At 47.5% G+C, this 24,199-nt stretch overlaps 2 protein-coding genes across 8 annotated transcripts in view; one reads left to right on the top strand and one right to left on the bottom strand.

Annotated features, from left to right (window-relative positions):
* dennd5b (DENN/MADD domain containing 5B) overlaps positions 1 to 17,470 on the bottom strand; it is a 63,794-nt gene extending 46,324 nt beyond the window's left edge. For all 7 annotated transcript variants that reach the window (XM_029247336.1, XM_029247338.1, XM_029247337.1 and 4 more), the window contains exon 1: positions 17,321 to 17,470. In XM_029247336.1, the coding sequence (XP_029103169.1) occupies positions 17,321 to 17,435 (115 nt within the window). In that variant the 5' untranslated portion in view covers positions 17,436 to 17,470. The remainder of the gene's footprint in view (positions 1 to 17,320) is intronic.
* A 4,222-nt stretch (positions 17,471 to 21,692) lies between these two features.
* Positions 21,693 to 24,175, top strand: etfbkmt (electron transfer flavoprotein subunit beta lysine methyltransferase). Its single transcript, XM_018729933.2, has 3 exons — positions 21,693 to 22,170; positions 22,707 to 22,837; positions 23,555 to 24,175. Exons 1-3 carry the CDS (start codon positions 21,893 to 21,895, stop codon positions 23,902 to 23,904), a joined length of 759 nt encoding a protein of 252 aa, XP_018585449.2. The 5' UTR covers positions 21,693 to 21,892; the 3' UTR covers positions 23,905 to 24,175.
* Positions 24,176 to 24,199: the final 24 nt, after the last annotated feature.

Below are 24,199 nucleotides of genomic sequence, written 5' to 3'. Positions count from 1 at the left end.
ATCCTCGTGATGGGGGAGCAGGGGTGTGACTGACAGAATGTGCCGCTTGACAACAAGACGTCAAGAGCAGAGACAAAGCTGTCCATCAGATGACAATCTGGCTGGACAAAGATCAGAAAGCCACGGAGAATAATGTCATCATCAATCTCTACCCTGACGGCGTAATGCGACCACAATCCGTGGGTCCAAAAAGGACGCTATGGAAAAGGTTCAGCAAGCCTTCGCTATGACAGTGACCGTACAAGTGTCAAAAGATATTGTTGTGGCATTTTCCCCTCAGCTGATGATGACAATGTCTAAAAATGGACAAAACAAAGAAAACTCTTCTGTGCACATCGGGGTGTGTATTGGGGGACATACACGCAAGAAAAGGCATTCTATTTTTAAAGTAAGTTACCCCAGCTAGCTGGGGGGCATGGTGGCATGGTGGCATGGCGGGTTTGACCAGTGTCCGTTGTGTCTGGGGTTTGAGCCCTGGTTGGGGTGCCTTGGGGCGGACTGGCATCCCGTCCTCCACCCTTAGCTTTGCACTGTGTTGCCGCTTGGGACAAGTGGTTGTAGAAGCTGGTTGGTTGGCCGGTATTACCCCACCCCACCAGCCCTACTCAACTCACGTTCCATGGGTTGTTGGAACAGTACTGGCATAGGATCCGTGCCAGCCTCAGAGGAACAAGCAGGGAAGTCTAAACCCCCAGCAGCTTTCGTCAAGAGGAAGCACCCATCTGTCCCCGGACAACCACCCCAGCAAGGGGATTAGCCATAATCGCCTAATTACCTAGACTGCTCTTCACATGCAGGTCTTGGAGTCTTTAGTTCTTGCAGGTGGCAGGGTATAACAGGGTATGCAACCTGGTCAATGTGGTCACAGCACTGCCTATGCCACCAACCCTGCATGCCAAGCTGGAGCAGGTAACCAAAAAAAAAAAAAAATCTCTGGGCCCACTGGGTGAAGTTCAGTGGTTATAAGCAAACAAAGACACAGAAGGACATGAAACACGTACCGTGGTTACACTTTTGTTTACTCTGAGCTGTACTACGTGGCACTTTAGAGGAAAATGTCTCATAAACGCCGACACACATATAGACCTCACGGGGTGATGAGCCGCGCCATTCGTTCTGCAGGCTGACGACGCCTCTCCACACCCTCCGCCCCGCATTTCAATTTCTCGGTTTTTAAAGCCCCACTAGCACGTCGCTGGAAGTTTAAACGCTCCACTCTTCACGAAACCCTGCTGCGAAGCGGAACGCTGTTCTTTTGCGGTGGGCGTCGAGTCACTTTCAGCAGTGTGGCCACATGGCTAAACAAACGAAGGCAGGTGCACACAACACCCACATCTGCCCCCAAGGGCCCGCGGTCTAACGCTCTCTTTCAAAACACACACTTAGGGGTGGAGAGCGGGAGGGCAGATACGAGACCAACGTGAAACAATACCGCCAAACAATTCAGCGCGGGGCCCGCGATCAATACCGTTCTGTAACATTCGTAGAAAATGGGACGCGCTTCTTTCCGAAGGAATCTCTCCCACGCGTCCACGGCACAAAGTCCGTCGTCAAAGTTCTGCTCTATGAGAAATACGATAAAAACAAAGCGGAAGATCTATAGACGCTGCAGGTAGGAATCGGGTCTTGCGCCAGCGGCCGAGTAACCGCGATTACCCAGAGTCCCGTGCGGTACTAAGGGGAGGGCTGAGTTGCGAGAGAAGGCCTGATGCGCCAGCAGTACAGGCGGTACCGACTATGATCCAGGGCTCTGGCCCCGATAGGGGGATAAAAATAACGCAGCCCAGAGCCAGGAGACGGATAAGGCCGTAGCGCTCCCTCGAGAGTCTGTCCCTCACCGTGGTTTTCAGGACAGGGTGCAGAGAGGCTTCCGCCACAATGAAGGACAGGACGACAGTCGCAGCTGCCCAGATAACATCCCCTCTCCGTTCGCCCAACATCACGAAGAGCATGTGCCGGTCACGGCAGAAATTAAGCTCTCAACGTGTCGAGCCATTCGTTCGTGTATGACGTTCCACGCGAACGGGTGCGAGCTGCATTGAGCTCCGTACGGCAGCTGTGGCGAAACCCTGCCCGTACACGTGACTAGGAGCGCCGACTCCCTTCCAGAAGCACTCCGCAGTCAGCGGGCCCCCGCGGTCGACGCAGTTCACATCGAAATCTCCGATGTTCTCATAGACCAAAGGCCGAGATCAATGACGCTTGAGGAAAGTTCCTTCTCTTTAAATGTACCATTTCGCCCCCGCAGCACAGTGGGGTTAAGTAAGGTTGCCGTCTCTATGGATTCCAGAGAGAAGCTACACCCTCAGCTTTGCCAAGTCATCTTTATACGCACAGCACTGCAGCGGAGTGAAATCGGGAAAGGAGACATGCAGCACACAGGGGATCACTCAGCAGCTACCTGGTGCAGGGTTCTCTGGATCCCAGTAAAACCGTGGTGAGCTGAGGAGAAGATCTGAGAGAAATCCAGACTGTCAAAGACCTTCAGCAGTTCCTTGAGCACTCTTCAGTACCAACCATGTCTTTGGTGTGCAGCACTGTGTGGCATTTCCACTGACTCTGGGCATCAAGGGTCAACTCAGACCTCACTGGTAGATCATGAGCGTGCTGGTAACACATGACCTTCCTGCTGGTGCAACGTGCACTTGCATACAGGAGCCAGTGGAAGCAGTCAAGCAACAGATATTTAAAAAAAAAACTATTGCCTTACGATAACAAACAGTGCAGCGAAGTTTCCTGAAAGTTCTCATTAAACCTCCCATCTGTCATTGACATCGATGTGACCCAATTTGTGGTTCATGTTGACCCATAGACTCGTCTCAAAAATGTCTACACATGAAACGGATTCACCATTCTTTCAGGCACAGCGTGACACGTGCAGCACCCCCCCATCCCCACCCCCCCGACACAGCAGAGCAGAATAACAATGACAGTGAGTGGGAGCTAAACCTCAACAGCGCTACGGACCATACGGGACCAAATAGCGTTCGAAACAGGGAGAGTAGACACTAATCTAAGTGCGAGGGTGGAGCGTTTCATTAAAATGTTTATCACAATGCAATTATTTCCATGAGAAATTGATTTGGGGGGGGTTGGGTGGAAGTCTCTACCCCTATGAAGGGGGGGTAGAGCTTTTAACTAAAGCCATCTCTATTCATAGACGTTCATGCGTCCTGACATTTTTCTACGGAGTAATGACTGTCGAGCTATTGGAACGTCAATGAAATATACATCGCATTTCCTTTTCCGCCTCCGTGCCATTTTACGTAACGACACACATATTCATACGTTTCGCTGCACTGGATTCTTCTAGCAAGACCTGATTTACCTTCTGCTAAAAACTAGGAAAAACCGCTAAGGAAATGTGTTTGGAGATGGGCGTCATCGGTCTTTGGCACCACTTTTATCACGGTGCTGAAACCAGAGAGGGAAGCGAGTGAGGAGACACAAGTGTGCGTCCTGATCCCAGGAGCTTCTAGATGAATCAGTCACAGAAGTCATGTCTGATGACAAGTGAAAAGATCCCATCGCATCAGGCGTAGTCTTCCCTCACCTTATGAAGGTAATGGATTCCTGAAAAACCCTTCATGAGGTGATTTCTCATAACTCAAAGATGTAATTACATCTAAAGATGAGTATGGCAGAAAGTTAAAGATGGGGAAGGATGGTGGAACAGCGAGTAGCGCTGCTGTCTCACAGCGCCTGGGTGGGGCGAGAGGAGATGAGTTCGATCCCCTCTCAATCTGTATGGAATTTGCATGGGTTTCCTCTGGGTGCTCTGGTTTCCTCCCACAGTCAAAAGACTCGCTGTTCCGGTTCCCCCATAGTGTGCGAGTGACAGAGAGAGTGTGTCCCACTGATGTATGGATGAGTGACCCAGTGTAAGTAGTGTATCTAGCAGTGTAAGTCACAGTGGTGAATTAGATGTGTGTGTGTGTTTGTTGGAAGTCATTTACATTTATTTATTTAGCAGACACTTTTGTCCAAGGCAACACTATCAGCCTACACACCTTATTCACCAAGGTGACTTACACTGCTAGATACACTACTTACACTGGGTCACTCATCGCTTTGGAGTAAAGCATCTGCTAAATAAATAAATGTAACTGTAATTACCATTAGTTCCTTTGGTAAAAATTGGTATGCATTCCTGAGCCCCAAAACTGACCCTCATTTATGATAAAATAAACAAATACTATTAAAATGGACACAGTTACTTCAATATAAGCACACGGAATGTAACATCTTATCCTAAACCAACCAACCAACTTCAAGAACAGCTTGTCCCACACATCTTACCCTGTGATGTTCAATGAATGAATAAATAAATAGTTAACATATCACAAGGCAGTCTGATTTCATTAATTACTCATTTAAATTACTGTATGGCTGTGTACCTGTTCAGCTCTTTCACAGCCTGAGAAATAAGATAAGTAAGAAATAAGGTTCTGCTGAAGCACACAGCGGAAGCAACCATTGGGTACCTTACACGGCCTCCGGTCAACGGTGGCATCGCAAACACGCAAACCATACGGAAGTGTTAAGCCAAGCGGTGGCACAGCTTTCGGTCGCAAAGGTACCCAAATAGATGGTTCCAGACCCAAGTGCTGGTTGAGGTCCAACCGTCGTAACCTTGAGGAAACCATGAACCTTCGGGACTAGATGCAGCTACAATATTTGGATAAAACATCGTAATTGCTTGCAAGTTACGCTGACTCAGCAAGTAATCCGAAATGCCCACGCTCATTGCCAAACGAGGTGAGAGGAAATTAAAATAAAAAAGAAAACGAGCTAAGAATGCAAATTTGATGTCACAAGCATCATCCGCAAGGCCGAGAGAGGACGCGAGGCGGGTAAACAAAGGCGAAGCAGCACCAGGATTGGAGCCAGAGAAACACATTGGGCACTGAGCGCAGGTGCCAAAGGCCACCGCGTCTTTTCATTATCACCTAACAGTGATGCTCGCGCTGCTTACTGCAGTAAATGTTCCAGCACAAGCTGTACACCATAAACGATACACAAAGCACGTGAAAAAATATGGAAAACATACTTAAGCTAATTTGCATGACAGATGATGGATTTTTTTTTTTTTTTTTTTAATGCTGATCTTGGATGAGGACAGATGCTGTAGTCTTGTACCTTGTTGGGGAGGCATTTAATCTTCAGTAGTGATGCTGACAGTCATAACAAAACCGTTCCTTTCATAACCGCTCTCATCCGCCTTTCAGCGATCGTATCTGAAAGCTCGATCGAGCGACATCTCACATCCATGTCAGCGCATTTGTTGGTTCCACATGGTCTAACTGTACTGTGGTGGAAACTGACATTTCCAAAAGCAGCATCAGTCATCAGCTTCATGCAGACAGTGCGGTTATTGAGGAACTAAAATTGCTCGATTGTTCGCTGATCCAAAAACATCTACATCAGCAGACACAGCATAATGGTGTTTGAATTGAGGCAGTTTCTTGTTCCATTGCTGTAGATTAGAAATACCATAACAGCATGGTACTGTGACCTCATCGAGAGTTGGGGGGGGGCTCTAGTTGCGAGGAGACCGCAAAGCCAACTACGTCAGGCTGTTTACCTGACAGCGTGCGGTCAGCTACAGCCAATCCTCAGTTCCATGTCACTGGAGAACACTTGCAAAATTCACCAACCTAGAGAAAGGTGGAAGAGACCGCTGGCCGGCGATGCTGGTCCCGCAGCTTTTCGAACCTCGGACGGCAGTCGGCATGCAAGTCACATGAATGGCTCAGTGTACTGGAACGAGCAGGGCAGCTGCCGGTGTCAGGGGACCACCAGATGTGGTGCCGAGAAACCCCCGGAGCCGGGCACCGCCTGGCAGCGCGGCCTCAGCTGTGAGCGCATGCAGTGGCAAAGGTCACGTGTCAAGGGTTCGAAGCAGCACAGCCTTAATTTAATTTAACATGCAGCGGAGGATTGCAAGAATGGTGACAAAGGTTTCCAAAAAGAAGCAACAGTACTTCATATCAGGGGGAGAGAGAAAAAAAAAAAAAAAAAGTAAACTGTCGGGAAGATTACTATCCACCCAATAAACAAATTTATTTATTTTTTTTAAAAATCTCCAGAAAGCTACATAAACTGCCCTGTCGTAATTAGTAAGCATCCAATTAGACAAATTCACACACACATTTTCAGAACCGCTCGTCCCATACGGGGTCGCGGAGAGCTGGAGCCCAACCCGGCAACACAGGGCGTAGGACTGGAGGGGGAGGGGACACACCCAGTATGGGATGCCAGTCCGTTGCAAGGCACCCCAAGTAGGACTCGAACCCCTGACCCACCGGAGAGCAGGACTCAGTCCAACCCACTCCGCCACCACGCCCCCCCACAACAAATTCAGTATGAATGAATTTTAAAAATTAAGACATCATGGAAATATTTTGAGGCAACGGTGGAGGAGTCCAGCCCCCTTCGATGAGTGTGTGGGGGCAGCTCAATCCAATTCAACCCAACTAAGAGCAGAAAAGAGCTCTGGAAAGGAAATCAGAATGTGCAGCCAGTAAATAAGGGGCTGGCACAGTGCATCACGGGAAAGGAGGGAGCTGCTTCGGTCTTGAAAACAGGACCAGCGTAACAAGCAGACCCCCAGGCTGTGTTTGCCCTTTACTGTCCATCTCCATTGCTGTCATGGCTCTCTGCAGCAAAGGGAAGGGGGAGAGGGAAAAAAAAACCTCACCCAAATCACACGCCCCAGAAAGAATGTCAGTGCAGCGCCTGGGCGGAAGGCTAATAAACCTGGGCTTGACCAGCCGAAACACTGGCGCGAGACCCAGCCCCCCCCCCCCCCGGGACACTGGCCTGTCACGATCAAGCTGGCAGCCCCTCTCTTTCCTCCAGCACTAATGAGTTCACATTTAATAACGGTCCTCAGAGTCCCCAGTGGCCGCGTTCACCCGGCGGGGCACAGAATTCCTCGTCTCCAGCCAGAATTCCCTGCAGATGCATAGGCCAAACTCTGCTGGAACTGGACCTGCACTGGGATTTTTCCCATCTTTCCGAGTGGTATCGATCCAAGCTGGGCAGGCACCAGTGCATTTTCACACTTTTTGTGGAACATCTCCAAAGCGACGGTTACAAAAGAGCTCACATGTACAGTACAAAGCGTCACACACAGCTCTATACCACAGTCACAATGTTCTGAGACAGAGGTCAGAGGTGACAACAGCTATGGATCAGGAGTTGGCAGAGGTCACGACCTTGCCCTATAACGAACACGATGCCTGCGGATGTGCATATGGAACTTGAAGCCAGTAGAGCAGGCCGTCGGTTGTGCACACAGGAGCGCGTTGGGATTGAACCTTCTAAATAACAGCCAACATTGACCGGAGGAAGGTCTGCACTGTGCAGGGCTGCCTCCTTGTTCACAGACAATGGGCTCCGACACGTGACCTCCATGGTTCATTAAACGAGTTAAGAGAGGCTCATGGAGCACGGGACGGGGATTTCACTTCGACACTAGGATGGGATGAACAAAGAAGGCTCTTTCAGAAGAGCAACGCTGAAGGGTCTGTGATGAGAGAGCTGGACTTTCCAGAGAAGATGTGCTTGAAATGAAAGTCATTATTAGGCTTCTGACAGATAGCAGCTCCTCCGCTGACCCTGAGGGATCCAAACAGGTCAGCCCTTGCCTTGCGGAAGAGCCGGGGTTTGTTGCGATGGACAGCAGGGAGGTGATCCTAAAGCTGGCAATCCTGAACTTGAGTCTCCCTCTCAGAGGGTTTGGTTCCAGATCAGTGACCGGACACGAGCGGACCGAGTGACAGGTCATCCAGAGTTACCCAGGCGTGGAATGTCAGAGCTCGCTTGGCGATCCCCTCTGACAGCCAAAAGCAGGAGATGGACCGAGGGCCAACGGAAGTGCCATCTGTAATGTGACAAGGACAGCAGGAGAACTGGAAGCAGCACTGGACCCCACCTGGGGCTGACCAGACCACTGTTGATATTAACACACCTCACCCCATCACGCAAGACTCGTCACCTTCACACACAAGACGAATGCAAATCACAGCAGAGAACAATCTCCAGACTGAACATGGCAAATACACTTTCTCTGCATATTTTTCTTGATGGCACAAGTCATCAGATGGAAGACAGGTGATGCCGGCAAGACCCATTCAACTGATCCCAGGGTCACAACATATCTTCTGGCCGGAATTCAATCCCTTGCCAACAATCTATTAAAAATAATCATGATTCACTAGTGCTGTGAAGTATAGAGAGATAAGGGTTTTTACTATAGCTGATGGGCTCCAGGAATAGCTGCTGTTAGAATTTACTCCATTTTTCAGGAGCCTGGTCTCTGAAGTCACCATATATTGTGCAACAGAGTGTTTCCAAAGACGTTGAGCGGTTGCAACAATCCGAAAACATCTGCAGGCTATTTAGCAAAGTCAAGCAAAAGTCTTGTACTTGCATAAGAATAATAAAGTTTTTAGCTGAGTAGCGAGAGGAACTGGACCGAAACGTCGCGAGGGAAAGATCGTTGTCCTTATCAGAGGTCAAAGGGAGCCGGTAGAGTTGGAGCTTCAGCAGTCAGCGACCAAAGTCGACCTGCAAGGCGAATCGCTGTCGCAGCACAACGGCATGAACTTTGACTCTTGCTGCCAGCGGGGAACTTCCACAGCTCAAGTCCCAGACTCACTACAGGCCTCTCCTGAAGACGGGGCAGTAAACCCAGTTCGTCCGGAGCTCTCGTAACCACTTGGCCTGGATGGACTGCTGCTCAAAAACCTCGGAAGTATTCAAATCCTGCACTTAACTAGAACATCCATGTTCTTTGGCCAAAAAAAAAAAAAATAATAATTTAGCACCGCTGAACAGACTTTGCAAGTAATTTATTCATGCCAGAGAAATATTACAAATATATTAAATCTGCCTAACCCTGATGTAGTGCTGCAAACAAGAATGTTAAAATATGAACTGAGGCTCCTTCAAATACTTAAATTACACAACATAAGCAGTCAAAAAATACTACTCATAGTATTATTGTATTGAACTGTGTAGTGAATTGCTGAAAGAGCACGATGTACTAAAACCATATACTGTGGACACCGGACACACACACACACACACACACACACACACAGGATGCGTTTCCAGTCTGGACACCAATATACACCCCGCTAGTAATCTCCGAATCGGACACCAGCCCACTCGCCTTGTCGAGATGGAAACGGACTGTTGCATAAAGGGATTTACAGCACAGTGACATAACATGCGTGACATTATTATGATTCGTGTCCCTCCTCATCCCACCCCCACATGCAGGCGTTCAGCTGACGTCACCTCCACAAACGCGAGGAGGCAGGACGTCTATTAGTGGCAGGAGCAATGAAAACATGCGCGTAAATTCGGTTATTTACATCCTGAATTTACCTCCACCTCTCACCGCGGAGACAGTAGGACTCGTTCACAGAGAACTGGACGACCTTATCTTTCCTCAAACATTCCCACTCCATCAATTACTGTACGATACACCAACCCCTACTGTACCTTCCTAGAAGGACACATTTCAAACCTTTTGTTTACCCTCTTGTTTCAATTTGCCCTTTTAAAAGTGCATCTAATGCGCCCAGTTAATAAAAATGAGTCACTTAGCGTAGGTAAGACTGTATGTGCATAAAAAAAGTGGTTTATTTGGAAAAAAATTAACAGACGTTACCAAAATGCTCTTAAACCGAAGTAAATCATTTGCCATTGTCTGGAAAAGCAGTGCATATGGTTAAATCAAAGTTAAGTCCGGTAGCATTCAAGTAAGTTGAAGACCATTGGATCCGACATCTAGAAGGAACATCTTGCGAGTGGAAATAATACAAGGCAAAGCCCTGCACTGTGTGTCACAGCAGCTCTGCTTCGCACGTGTATTTCAGGCCATTTCACCTCTTCTCAACCCAAGGAAAAAAAAAAATTACCTGAATTTCATCAGGCATACAAGAAAATACTCTTCCTCAAGGCATACTCTGGTGAGCTTTCTAATAGGACACATTGTGGCAGGCACCTCCACACTCCATCAGCATAGAAACCTCTCAGTAGAACAAAGATAAGGGATGTATGAAAAGGTCAAATCTGTGCAGGCTCTTCCCAGGCAGCTTCCAGAGGATTCACACAAAGTGCTGGTCGCTCTGTAATTTCAGCAGAAATTTACTTTTGGAAGCATGTAGTGATAAGCCAAGTAAACCGGTCATGCAGATACCTTCTGTATTACATTTGCAGGATCTGCCCTTTCCTCACAATAGATTCTATGCAGTTTCTGGTGCAGGCCATAGCGATATCTGGCCCACCTATCCAACTGCAACTTTCCCCTGTCTGGCTTTCTGGCCTCCTCCACCAAACCTCTCCAGCTGATCCAGTGGGCTGCTGCATGGGTTGTGTTAGATCTGCCAAAGAGCTCCCATGAATGTACCCTCCTCATCTCTCTCCATTGGCTTCCTGTATCAAATTTAAGACTCTGGTTACGGCCTACAAGAGCGTCAAAGGATCTACGCACCGATACCGATTGGACCTGATCACTTGCTATGGCCCTACCAGACTCCTGAACTACTCCACCTGTGGCAGCTTGGTTGTTCCATACACAAAAGGTTTAAAATGTAAACTTTGAAGGTTCTCATATCTCCAGCATGGTGGAATGAGGTTCCGCTCTCCCTCAGAACTGTTGTTTTTCCTGAATGCTGAAAGGGATTCATCTGCTTTGGACCTATTTCCCTCCTGACAGCTCCATAAACTTGCATCACACCATCTGGGCTTCACCATACCTTAACTTAATGAGACAAAAGTCAGTTCTACAGGCAGTTACTAGCTCAACATGGAGCAGCGAAAATAGAAGTCTAAAATGAACTGACTGCTCTAAATGCAAAGTCTTTTGTTGTGTCCTAAATAAACAAATGTAAAAGTGTTGTACATCTGTCATCTCCACTCCAGTCAGGAAGGTTGCAGAGCAATGGTGAATTTAGACTCGTGTACAGAACGGGGTGAAACAAGTCTGGAATAAAGGCTCTATGAGGAGTTACCACTTTGAGGTATCCTTGTTCCTCAAGTAGATCCCTGCCCTACAACACCCATAGCTGATCACAGGCTCTTCCCTTTATTCTTCTGGGGAAAATGCTCACCTTTTCTCACCTCCAATAAGACCAACAGCTCTTGCCTTTTATCACCCCAGTCCATTCACATCCCTTGAGTAGGAACTGCATGCAAAGCTTTTCCTCTCGGTCCACATGTGTGGTTAACAGGGACCATATGAGTCCTGGAGTCAAAGGTCACCTTATTGATGGAGTGTCTGCGTGGAGGCAGAAACTAAGATCACTGTGAATTCCCATCCCAGCAGGAAGGATGTAAGGCTAAGTGGGCTCCGGCTCCATGGCTCTTCCAGGGGTATCTCCACATCCTAATCAAAAGGATGACTTTTGACCCCTTGCTCACCAGTGGTTCAAGTAACAATGTGGTTTCAGTTTTAAGTCTGGAGATCCTGTTTTATAGCTTTATTTAATGGGAATTGCATTTGAGGCACAATTTAAGTCAGAAATCCCCCTTTGAGAATCTGTACAATTGGACTGTAGCTGCTTCTGGCTAGACAAGGAGAACAGATTTCTTCCAGAAGAGTAAAAATCAGTTACATGGGGCAGCATTAATGCTCTTCTTCACTCTACAGTGAAAATGTAGGTGAAAATGAAGTGAGAAAACAAAGACAATTCCTAACATCAAACACATCACAACTGATAAGTTAAGGTCCAGTTTTTTTTTTACAGTTTAGCTGGATTCAGAACACCAGCATTTTTCTCCCTTTAGCCATCTTTGGATGGGGACAATTTCAAACCGACATACATTTTCTGGTAGCATAGTGATTAGAGCTGCTGCCTTCAGACCCAAAGGTCATAGGTTTGATTCCCACCTCTGGCTGCAATACCCTTGAGCAAGGTACTTACCCTAAACTGGTCCATTAAAATTACCCAGATGTAGAAAATAGGTAAATAACTAAGTAGATTAACATTGTAAGTTGCTTTGGAAAAAAAAGCATCAGCTAAATGAATAACTGTAAATGTACATCTGCTGAATGAATGAGTCCATGCTTTGATCTGCTTAGGGAGGGGTTTGATGGTCATGTTACAATCCCCTTTCATATCCCCTCACCCGCTCAATAAAGCCAGGGGTTCTTGGAGTTGTGAAGGTGCCACTGGATTTGCATATGCATTGTGCGGACATCAAGGCTGAGCTTCCGGACAGATGGCTGGGCTACGAGCAATCCAGAACGCCTTTGTGAGCTTCACCGAGGCTACACCCCACGACCATCAGCACAGCAATGCACATAACACCCAGTTTGGAAACTGTCAAGTTGTAACTGAAGGTGGAGCCCAGGCATGAGGCTTTATCAGTTCATGGCTGACATTCCAGGACTGATCACCCCCGCCCCCCCCCCCCAAAAAAATTTAGAACAGCTTTGTAAATAGTCTGTTTTTTAGGATGAATCCTAAAGATGTTTTTTCTGATTAATTAAACTTCCACATGTAAGGCATCATAGCAAGAGAGGAGTGTGTGTAAAGGGTTTAGCCATAGACCGTAAAGACATGAACTTCAGCTTTCCAACGGGGTCTTTACTCTGGAGTCAAGTGTGTCTGAACACGTGCAGGGGTGTTGCACTAGGGTAAAAAATACATTGGCCTACTACTGCAGCACACCAGCTGCTGTGCCAACATAGGCACCCAAAATAGACACCCACGTTCTCATCTTTCAGCACACCGTCCATGCTTACTGTTCCGGAACGGGGCCCTTCTAGATGAGCAATAAGGCTCGGGAGTCGAACTATAAAGGCAGCTCTTCTATCACTGAGATATCGAGCGCCAACTAAAAAGTGAAATTACCAAACTCACCCCCCCCCTCCCCCCCAATTTCTTTGAAACCTTGAGGAATGCCTGTGCAGCTCCATGTGTAAGCCCACCTCGTTCCCGAAACTGGCACACCAGCAAGGGACTTAGCCCAACGTCCAAGGAGCAAGGTCGTCGAATTCCCTGACGCCAAAGAGCCAGAAAACCCTCTACTCAGTGGTGCCTGGGAGTAGTGATGGTGCAGTACTGCTACTGCAGAAAGAAGGAGCGAGAATCTACGTCATTTAAAATAATATCCTGAGCCTGTTTCCACAGGCTGAGACACTAAGTTGGCAGATCACTTCCACCCAGGCCAGCAAGACTGGGGTAGAGGGTGGCGGGAGCTGGGGGGCAAGAAGAGCCTGGGAACGTGAAGCTGAGCGAGACAGAGCCAGCGAGGCGCCCTGTTCACCTCCAATTGCTCCGTGCACAGCTTGGAAAGGGTGGGGGTGGGGGTGGGGCACAATGGGCCATCGGGGACGGGGAGGGGGGCTGTTTATGTGCTCGAAACAGCAGAACGTGGGACGGAGGCGGCAGCAGCAGCTGCGAGAAGTGGCCGAGGGCACGGAAACACAGGAGACGGCAGCTGCATTGAAATACAGGAGGAAGATCACAATAGGCACAAAAAGGTCTGCGTGCGGCGCTCGGCGTCCGCTTTATGCCGCAATCGGGCGCGTCCTTCTCCCTAGAAACGCTGCCCAGAGTGCCAGCTGTTGGAGAACACGCTCATTTGCACAGAAGACAATTCCAGGAACAAACATGCACATCGGGTGCATTCTGAACTTCTGTGACACCACGGAAAGAGACACCAAGCGGGATGAAGGCTTTTCGATGAACCGGTGGGACGGGAGAGAGGGCTGTTTTCAGAAGCTCCCAACAGCACAAGCCACAGGAAGCCCAGGTCACGCTGATGACAAAAGGTCCAGAAGTCCCCCAACAATAGGCCTGCCCTCGACCGAGAGGAAAACGGTAACTTCACTAGAGGAAGACCACTGAAGGCCTGGTAGGCCAAAAATAACCTCACAATATGGCTGGACGCTAATGTGGGTTAGACTGATCCTCATCGTGGTCCACCACACTCTACAGCAGCAAACCATTCCTCTAGCATGATGGCGATTAGAATAATGAGCATCTCTATAGGGTTCCCATACTTTCAAGGAGCACTGTACATGGCATGGTGTCCAGAGCCACACAAACAAGTGGACAGGCGTGCTGCTTGATACAGCGACCTCATCTACCTCCCCTGCAGATGTGAAGAAACCCCTCTACCCCTACTGTTGTTCCCAGTACCACACCCTAGGTGGGTAACAGTCCTGATAATAGGAAACTAGGGTGAGGTGCGGGTTAAACCCTGGTCAAAACTCTAGGATTAAAAGTAGTTTGGGGCTGGAAGAAGACAGCACACCACTGGGAGACCTCCTAAACACACACCACCACATGTTCATCCTGGACCAGTGGTCTGTAAGGAGACCTTCATTGCACTGAACCGTATGACATGGGACACACCTGAAAAGGACTTGCGCACTAATCATGCTGGGGGTGGACCTCTGTGCCCCCCCCCCCCCCCCCCAACACTACTGGTCTGTTTATAATGCCTTCAGAAACCAGGCATTTGAACAAGTAGATCATGTGTGTCCTTTGAAGCGTATGAACATAAGGCCCTTCGAAACAGTGCATCTGGCAAAGGCTGGCATGTGCTCTACATCTGAGGAAAATTCAAAGCCATCATGCTCCACTGGGGAAGAGGGCAGTCGGCTGCAACAGACCAGTCTGCCGACACAAGGATGGCTCCACCACATCTCATGGAATTGTTACCGGCACCTTCCCCTACCTCACCACCCAATAAAAACCACAAACACCTTAACATGTCCTCAATCTGCAACTCATATAAACATGTCACCACAAAAACACCAACAGCTGAACAAACACTTTTAACAAAAGTAGAGAACATTCTAGGTTATGGGACAGAACCTCTCCATGTCTTTCATATGACGCAGACTGAATGGAGAAGCTTGTAGGGTCTTGACAGGAACCTTTGTTGGGTGAAGGAACCTTCAACACATTTCCCTGAAGGCCTTCAGGCAGGATTGATTGGTAATCCAACCAACCAAAGCCAAAACAAAATCATAAAAATTAACATGAGACTCATGACTTACTCTGTTGATAACCATGCACCCTAATTCAGGGTCACGGTAGTCCGGAGAACATTCTAGACAGGATGCTAGGATAAGCAGGGTACACCCCAGGTGGGATGCCAGTCATTGGCAGGGCAGCCACATACAATCACTCGCACATTCACACACTACGGGCAACTTAGAGACACCAATCCATCTGAAACGTATGTATTCGGACTGTGGGAGGAAACCAGAGCGACCATGGCAAGAACATGTAAACTCCACAGATTGAGCACCGTTCAAACTTCCTTCCAGTTGCACAGCCAAGGTGTTGTGAGACACTCATACTCCCCTCCATGCCATCTATACTGCAGCCCTTATGTTATATAAAATAGTCACATTTAACAGACACCTTAAGAATTATGTTGAAAACCAAACACTATCAAAAAATGCTAAAAATATCTATCTCCAAAAGCCCAGAATGATCCACTTCTGGGAGAAAACGCAAACCATAATCTGACTAGAGTGGTAATGGTACCATAAGTGGCTGTAAGTGCAGTATTGCAGCACACTGACCTTTGCGCCGAGCGCGGGTACGAGCGTGCGGCACTCCATTAACTCGGGCACACGGCAAACATCGATACAGCCCTTGTGCCTTTAAAGAAATATGCAGGTGAGAGGTTGCCGGAGAATTAATTTCGTGACAACCTGAACCAAAAGCAGAGTTTTTCACCTCGAAGAGCAGAAAAATACAGCTATCTCAGGATGGACTTGGAACTGTTCTGTTGCCAACTTGTTGTTTCTGCTGTGTGAAACAGTTACCGAGGACTAGTTAAGTGCCATCGACTCGGGTTCGAGTCATGGTGACACGATGAATTAAAGATCTAAAAAGAAATCGGACTACATTACATTTATTTAGCTGATTGATGCTTTTCTCCACAACAACTATCAATGTTAAGTTATTACAATTATTTATACGCCTGGATAATTTCATTGGAGCCATTTTAGGATAAAGTACCTTGCTCAAGGGTACTACAACTGGAAGTGAGATGCAAACCCACAACCTTTGGGTCTAAAGGCAACAGCACTAACCACTACACTACACTACCAGCTGTCCCTATATTAAGATGAAGACTTAGGAGGACAGGTATGCTACCAGTAACAGGGACTTTGACACCTACAATAATCTTTGTGGGCAAAATAAAGAGCACATCATACGTTTTATTGAAAACACTGATACTAAGGGTTGATAAGGTTAATCAAGCGGCACCATCCGAGTCTTGCCGAGCTGACAATGACATGACAGTGGGATTATGAAACACCTTCATCCAAACTTCAGATTCCCCAGCTACTCAATAAGAGTGGGCCACAGTAACCTTCTGTCACATTGCCTGCACACACACACACACACACACACACACACACACACACACACACACACACACACAGAGCATTTAACCAAAGGCTATAAGAACAAACCTGCCTACATCTGCTGGTCAGTACCTAAAAGCTGCTGCCAGTGTGTGTCAGAAGTACCCAGGGGATCTCTGGGATTCCAAGCTGTTTTCTCCAGTGAGTAAAACAAGAAGTGTAAACAAATGAAGCGGAGCAGCGGCTCAAAGGGCTTCTGTTACATTACCGCTCGCACAAAAAAGGAAAGTCCATGTAAAACCCCCGTTCATTAATCATTTTCTAATGAACTTCATCTGAAGGTACTTTTGAATAACAATGACAAGTACTTTTTCATCCACCAGCAGGACAGTTGCCAGAATATTCCAATAATTGTATATACAGCGGTCCATCTCAACAAAGGGGATGATGGGAATATGAAGGAAAATATGAAAAGTGCATCTGAGATGAGACACGAAAGGATTTCACTGTAAAATGCAGCGACAGACTCACACTGACCGGACTGGCCGGACTGCTCGCTGCGAGCGAGGGGCTCCGCACAAAGCCGCATTTCTCGCCGATCCACATGGTTCATTATTTACAGTCTAGTTTATTATACTAATACCGCACTGCCGCGCTTGGGTGTAGAAATATTACAGAGAGAAAGAGAGTCGCTGTTTGACAAATCAATGAGCGGCCGCCGTTAACCGTTACGCACGATCGCGGCACCGAAACGATCAAGGACAGTCGAGTCGGACACAGACACGGACTCGGAGGGAGGGCGCGCTGGCCGGACACGGATGGACGAAACGGTGCGTGTGGACACGGCGAACGGGTCGGCACCTCCTCGGCTCATCATGATGTGAACGGAGACGGGGGACAGGAGGAGGAGAGTGGTTAAGAAATAAGATGATGATCGCCGTGGCGTAGTGCGCTCACCTGCTAACTCGTCCGGCTCCAGACCCGTTTCGGCGTCCAAGCCGCAGATGGCGAAGTAGTGGGCGAAGCGGCAGGGCGCCGATCCGGAGCCCGATCCCGGGGCGCTCACACTCATGCTGGATGGATGGATGGATGGATGGATGGATAGATAGATGGAGCGAGAGCCTCCGCCCGGTTCCACGCTAAAGGCTCCGCCGGAGACCGTCCATGACGATGTCCCGAAAGCACCGCGCCACACGCGCGAGAAGAGCAGCGCAGCCGCGCGGGCGGAACTCTCTGCTCAGGGAGCGCGCGACACAGCGTCCATTTGTTGCTCGGAGGAGACGCGAGTGATGAATGTGCGGCTCGAGCCCGTCTCTCCGCCTCCCGCGCGCGCGCGGTGGGAGTGGAGTGGAGCGGAGCGGAGCGGAGTGGAGGAGGGGGGAGGGGCCGCTGTGTGTGTGTTTCGCCGGGACAATCCAAACTCAACGATTATTCACCTTTATAATTGTAATTAATAAACGAAGCCTACACAGTCAGACTTGAATTGAATAGTATAATGTTGAATATATTCGTCTTATATATGAGTGTTCTTTAATGTTTAGTGTTCTTTGGTCTTATCGATAGCATCTCAAGATCACTGCGCGTGGTGACTTTCCATCCAGTTGCTGTACTGATTTAAAAATAACATTTGTTGCATTTGCATATTTTTATTCCATACATTGTCGCAAAGATATGGATAAAATGCTGAAGCAGCAAGAGGCAACAATTAGCCTGTTTTCGTAATGATAATTAATTGGTTAGTAATTAAATTATAATTGAAAAACAACTTTTCTGTAACTTTCCAGAGTTAAAATGCGTCCTAATGATAGACATTTAGCATGGGTCTAACCATGTGTCTGTGGAGTCAAAAAAGTGTGTTAAACCTACACGTGGTCATCAATGAAGGGCTTTCTGGGGAATATATGCAGTATGTATATAATATGGTATGGTATATGGGTTTTACCAATCAGCCACCCAGGGGGGGCACGGTGGTGGTGTGTTGGGTTTGGGCCAGGTCCTGCTCTCTGGCGGGTCTGGGGTTTGAGTCGTGCTGGGGTGCCTTGTGACGGACTGGCGTCCCATCCTGGGTGTGTCGCTCCCCCACCAACCTTGCGCCCTGCATTGCTGGGTTAGGCTCCGGCTCGCTGCGACCCCACTTGGGACAAACAGTTTCAGGCAGTGTGTTTGTGTGTGTGTGTGTGTGTGTGTGTGTGTGTGTGTGTGTGTGTGTGTGTGCGCGTGCGATCAGCCACAGCATTAAAACCACCTGTCTAATATTGCGTAGGTCCCCCTTGTGTCCTCAAAACAGCTCTGACCCATGAAGGCATGGACCCCACAAGACTTCTGAAGGTGTCCTGTGGTATCTGGGACCAAGATTTTAGCAGCAGATCCTTTAAGTCCTGTAAATTGTGAGATGGGGCCTCTATGGATTGGATTTGTTTTTCCAGCACATCCCACAGATGCTCGATCAAATTGAGATCTGGGGAATTTGGAGACAAAGTCAATACCTTGAACTTTTTAAAAATTTTTGCTGTGTGGCAGGGCAGATTATCCTGCTGAAAGAGGCCACTGCTATCAGGGAATACTGTTGCCATGAAGAGGTGTATGTGATCTGCAACAATGTTTAGGTAGGTGGTGCATGTCAGAGTAACATCCATATGAATGGCAGGACCCAAGTTTTCCCTGCAGAACATTACCCAGAGCATCACGCTGCTTTCGCTGGCTTGCCTCCTTCCCATAGTGCATCCTGCCACCGTCTCTTCTCCAGGTAAATGACACACACCCGCCCATCCACATGATCTAAAAGAAAATATGATTCATCAGACCAGGCCACATTTTTCCATTGCTCCATGGTCCAGTTCTGATATTCACGTGCCCATCGTAGGCACTTTCGGCAGTGGACGGGGTCAGCATGGGCACTCTGAGTGGCCTGCGACTACGCAGCAAGCTGTGATGCACTGTGTACCCTCATAGCTTTCTATCATGGCCAGCATTAAGGTTTTCAGCAATTTGTGCCACCTTAGCTATTCTGTGGGATCAGACCAGAAGGGCTTGCCTTCACTCCCCATGAACATCAATGAACCTTGCGTGCCCATGACACTGTTGCCAGTTCACCGGTTGTCCTTCCTTGGACCACTTTTGGTAGGTACTAACCACTGCACACTAGGAACATCCCACACAACCTACTGTTTTGGAGATTCTCTGAGCCAGTCATCTAGCCATTACAATCTAGCCCATGTCGAAGTCACCCAGATCCTTATGCTTGTCCATTTTTCCTGCTTCCAACACATCAAATTCAAGAACCGACTGTTCACTTGCTGCCTAATATACCCCACCTCTTGACAGGTGCTATTGCAACAGGAAAATCAATGTTATTCACTTCACCTGTCAGTGGTTTTAATGTTGTGACTGATTGGTGTAATATGGGTTGTGCATACGTACATACATACATACACATATATATATATAAATAAATAAAATATGGTATGGTATATACCTTATATGGTACAGTATATGGTAAGCAGGTCTTCACCTGTTGGAGATATGGTTTGAGTCACTGCATTGCTATATGTGCAACTTGTCCAAAAATATATGTAACATGCGTAATAATACTCCTGGACAGACATGTTAGTATTTATCATGTGGAATATAACATTTTGCGATTTATGCAACAATATAGATGGTATAGTTGTTGGACTTGTTCCTTTGCGTCCTAAAGGTTCCCACTTGGAATCACATTCCTGTCGTGGTTCCCTTGATCAAGGTACTTATTGTGAATCAATACAATAAGAATACCCTGCTGTACAGAGAGAAGGCATTTCACTGCTGTATGGATGAGTGACCCAGTGTAAGTAGTGTATCTAGCAGTGTAAGTCACCACGGTGAATAAGGTGTGTGAGCTCATAACACTACATAGAGTTCATTGGAAGTCGCTTTGGAGAAAAGACTGCTAAGTGAATAAATGTAAACGTAAATGTATGAATGGGGCAGCTGGTAGTGTAGTGGTTAGAGCTGCAGCCTTTGGAGGTTGGAGATTTGGATCCCACCTCCAGCTGTAGTACCCTTGAGCAAGACACTTACCATATTGCTCCAGTAAAACATTGTCCAGCTGTATAAATGGGTAAATAATTGCAAAGTTGCTTAACATTGTAAGTCGCTTTGGAGAAAAGTGTCAGCTGAATAACTGGGTAAATCATCGCGAAACCAATAATCTAACAGTCTAAATAGTGTTGGGCAAGGGGCGACAAATGTATTAATTAATAATGGCATTTTCCCGCCAATTTTTCTATATTCAAAATTAATTTTGGGCAGGAGCGTGGAGATGAGTGCGAGAATCTCACGAGCTTTTCCGCAGCTTAGTTTGTATAGAATTTGCATTTTACTTGGAATGTGTCTGATAAAATAAGTCTGACTCCCTTTTTCTGACCCCCCCAGTTATTATTGATCATGGATTGGTTTTCACTCGGACATCTTCGCTTGGAGCGCCTCAGCAGAGCCGGGTTGTATTCTCTCCCGCACAACTTTCCAAGGTCGTGTTCCTTCCAGCGTTGAGTATAATTTCACGCTTTGCATTATTGATGAGGGACACGGAGCGCGGAAAGGGGAGCGGAAAGAGGAGCGGGCGGCGGGGCGGCCGTCAGCACGCTGGACAGCTCTGCGCAAGAGCGTTTTCGCCGCGAAAAAAGCGCGACCGACGCGTCTTTTCCATATCCGACGAGTCTCCACTTTTCACCGGACGACTTATATCAGTTAACCTGTTAACCGATTCAGTTCGTTCCGCAGCGTTGCGGGACTTGTGAATATTTCTCAACGTGGACTTTTCCTCAGAATGACATGACCCGACTTTTAATTATTCGTGCAAATTTTCGTTTGTACAATCGGGTTTTTTTCATTTCATTAAAACGTATTTCCAATTCAAACGATTCCAGTACACCTGGAACGAGTCACAACTGTAGACTGAAAATTAAGGGTTAAACACAAGTATTGCTGACATTATTAATTAAATATTAATTCGACTTCCCATTTGCTGAGAGTCCAGAATTCCGTGCGAAGTTATTTGGTTCCATCTGGTGTGGGGCGGCAGAATTGCGTCGTCTTCGGCCAACTCGGTTGTTACGGTCCGCGGTGAAAATTTTTCCCAGTAAAATTACCGAGCCCGACAACAAGTTCCACACAAACCGTGTCCCGAAAATTAGAGATATATCTCTAAACACGGAGCAAAACACACGAAACATAAACGTACTATTTTATTAACCAGAACCAAAGACCTGGGCTCGAGAGAACGACGGAAGAAAAAAAGAGGTGCGCCGACTCTGCCTTCCCTGATTGGATGTTTAATGAGTAACCGGGGACCAAGATCTTCGTTGCACCACTTGAATTTAATTAAAAGCCTGAGGTGAAGTTTGCGTGAAGCACGCTCAGTGGAGTAACATCTTTGCATAAGCTGACGAAGGGAAGACGGCTCGTGCTGGTTACCAATTTCGGACTCGTTCGTTTGTAACGTAGCGTAATAATGTAACGCTGCGGCACTTTCCCGGTGCAGCTCTCGCGATGTGGCGCCTGCGCGCTCTGCGCCCCGCGCTTCGCGGAAACGCGGTCTCGCGGGGACGGAACCGCCGCACTGACCGCGCGCGCTTCGGCTCCGAGGCCTCGGTTACACAGTTTATCTTAGAAAACACTGAGGTTGTGAGCGGTAACAGCTTAACTCCAGAAATCTCCTTACGGTTATTTACGCCGAACTGTAAATTTTGGCACGAAAGAGCCGAGTTGTGGCCGTTCGCTGACCCTTTTTGGGCCATTTACTGGCCGGGCGGACAGGCACTCGCCAGGTACTGCACTCCCTGACTAACTAAGACTCTCACCCCAACATTTTACCCCTCTCTCTTAGGGTCATGTGTCCCCCAGTATCAGTGTGTAATTCCATTGAATATTGTGGATAATACCTCTGTGCCCCTCCTCAGAACCAGACAGATTTACATTAATCTGACGCTTACTAGTGTTACTAGGGCAACCTAGAGTTATTTACCCAGTTATAGTGTACAGCTGAGTAATTTTACTGGAGCAATTGAGGGTAAGTACTTTGCTCAAGGTATTCCTAGACTAGATGAAATTTTCTCTGAGATGTATGTCGCTTTGAGAAAAGTGTCTGCTCAATGAATGTACATGATTTGAACCACCAATCTTCAGCTCTGAGAGTAATGGCTCTGACCACTGTGGTATCAGCAGAGCCAGACAGTCACCGGTTTACAACCTGTGCTGCAATGGAGTTTCCTGTGCCTCAGCTCACATGTACTGTACTAGGCTGTAGTTACACATGGTACCTCCCCTTGTGTGTTTCAGATCCCATTTTCACCCCTTTTAACAGGTACTTGCTAGATGAGCCACGGGTGGCCAAGGACAAGAAGGTGCTGGACCTCGGCAGTGGGTGTGGAGCCTCTGCCATCGCAGCCAAGCTGAGTGGCTCTGCAAATGTCCTAGTTAATGACATCGACCCAAGTAGGTGACATTTGAGCTTTTCACAGCCTCCTTTTACATCATTGCTTACCAGTACATAAATATACCATTATCGGTATATTTTGAGGCTCACTTAATGCTACTAACCAACATAATTTAGAGTAGTTCAGGTTCTGTTTGCTTGACTTCACTATTTGACCTGTTTATACAACGGCATACTGAATCAGTTCGGGGTAAGTACCTTGACCAAGGATACTACATCGGAAACTACACTGCTTACTGTCCCACAATGCTTAGTTTACAAGAAAATTGTCTAAAGGTTTTGCGGCATTAGATCAGTCACATGGTCTGAGTGCTGCTCAACTACTGGCATGGGACAGGTGGCCTGGTGGCACTGCTGGTGCTTCACAGCTCCTGAGTTGTGGGTTCAAATCCAGCTCAGTCTTTATGGAGTTTCCTGTGTTGTCTGTTTTTATAGGAGTTACTTCCAGGTGCTCTGGTTTCTTCCTACACTCCAAAGATATTTCAGATGAATTGGTGACTCTAAATTGCCTATTACGAGTGTACGTATTTCTGTAATCTAGCGTTGTGCAATTGAACCTTGCACCTTACATTGAAAGTCTTACCTGATGTTCTACGATTTGAAGTCTTGTTTATTGGAACCCTGAGCACCAATAATATAATTACTGTCAGATATTCTTATCCCAGTTTAGCAAATCTCGCAGAAGTCTAGAAGAATCGGTTTATCCTTTTCTTCAGTTGCAGCAATTGCTTGCGAGCTCAACTGTGAACTGAATGGCCTAGACCCTTTCCCATCTGAGACGGAGAACCTGATTGGCTCAGAGCCCAAGGGGTGGGATCTCATCCTGCTGGGGGACATGTTCTATGAAGAGGCCCTGGCAGACAGCCTGCACATCTGGCTCCAAACCTGCATCCGGGCCCAGGGTACACAGGTGCTGATCGGAGACCCGGGACGGGGCCACCTGGAGAAGCTCAGGATCAAGAGGCATCTGCATCAGCTTGCTGAATTTGAGTTACCGCACGCAGTCCGTAAGGAAAACTTTGGCCTGACCAGCAGCAGCGTGTGGCACTATCACCCAGAGCTGTGACTGTGTTTAGGGTTTGTCTGGATATTTATAAATACGTATAAAATTAATTTAAAAATGTGTAATACTTCCTACATTTCTGTACATTCTCTTGACAGCAGCTGAAATGATCCATAGCACCATTTACAAACAGCTTATGCTCTTATAACATCAGCCTTCTAAACTTCACAACAAATAATCATCTGTTACTGTTGTTGAACTCCTGTGGTAATGGTTATGTCTGCTAAAATAAAACACATTTCCCTTTTCCTGGACACAAGAAAATGTTCCCAAATCCTGCATAAGAGCAACGATCTGG

The sequence above is a fragment of the Scleropages formosus genome, chromosome 21, assembly GCF_900964775.1.
Source record: "Scleropages formosus chromosome 21, fSclFor1.1, whole genome shotgun sequence".
Lineage (NCBI taxonomy): Eukaryota > Metazoa > Chordata > Actinopteri > Osteoglossiformes > Osteoglossidae > Scleropages > Scleropages formosus.
The sequence above is the reverse complement of the archived record's forward strand: the minus strand, read 5'-3'. Positions and strand labels throughout refer to the sequence as shown.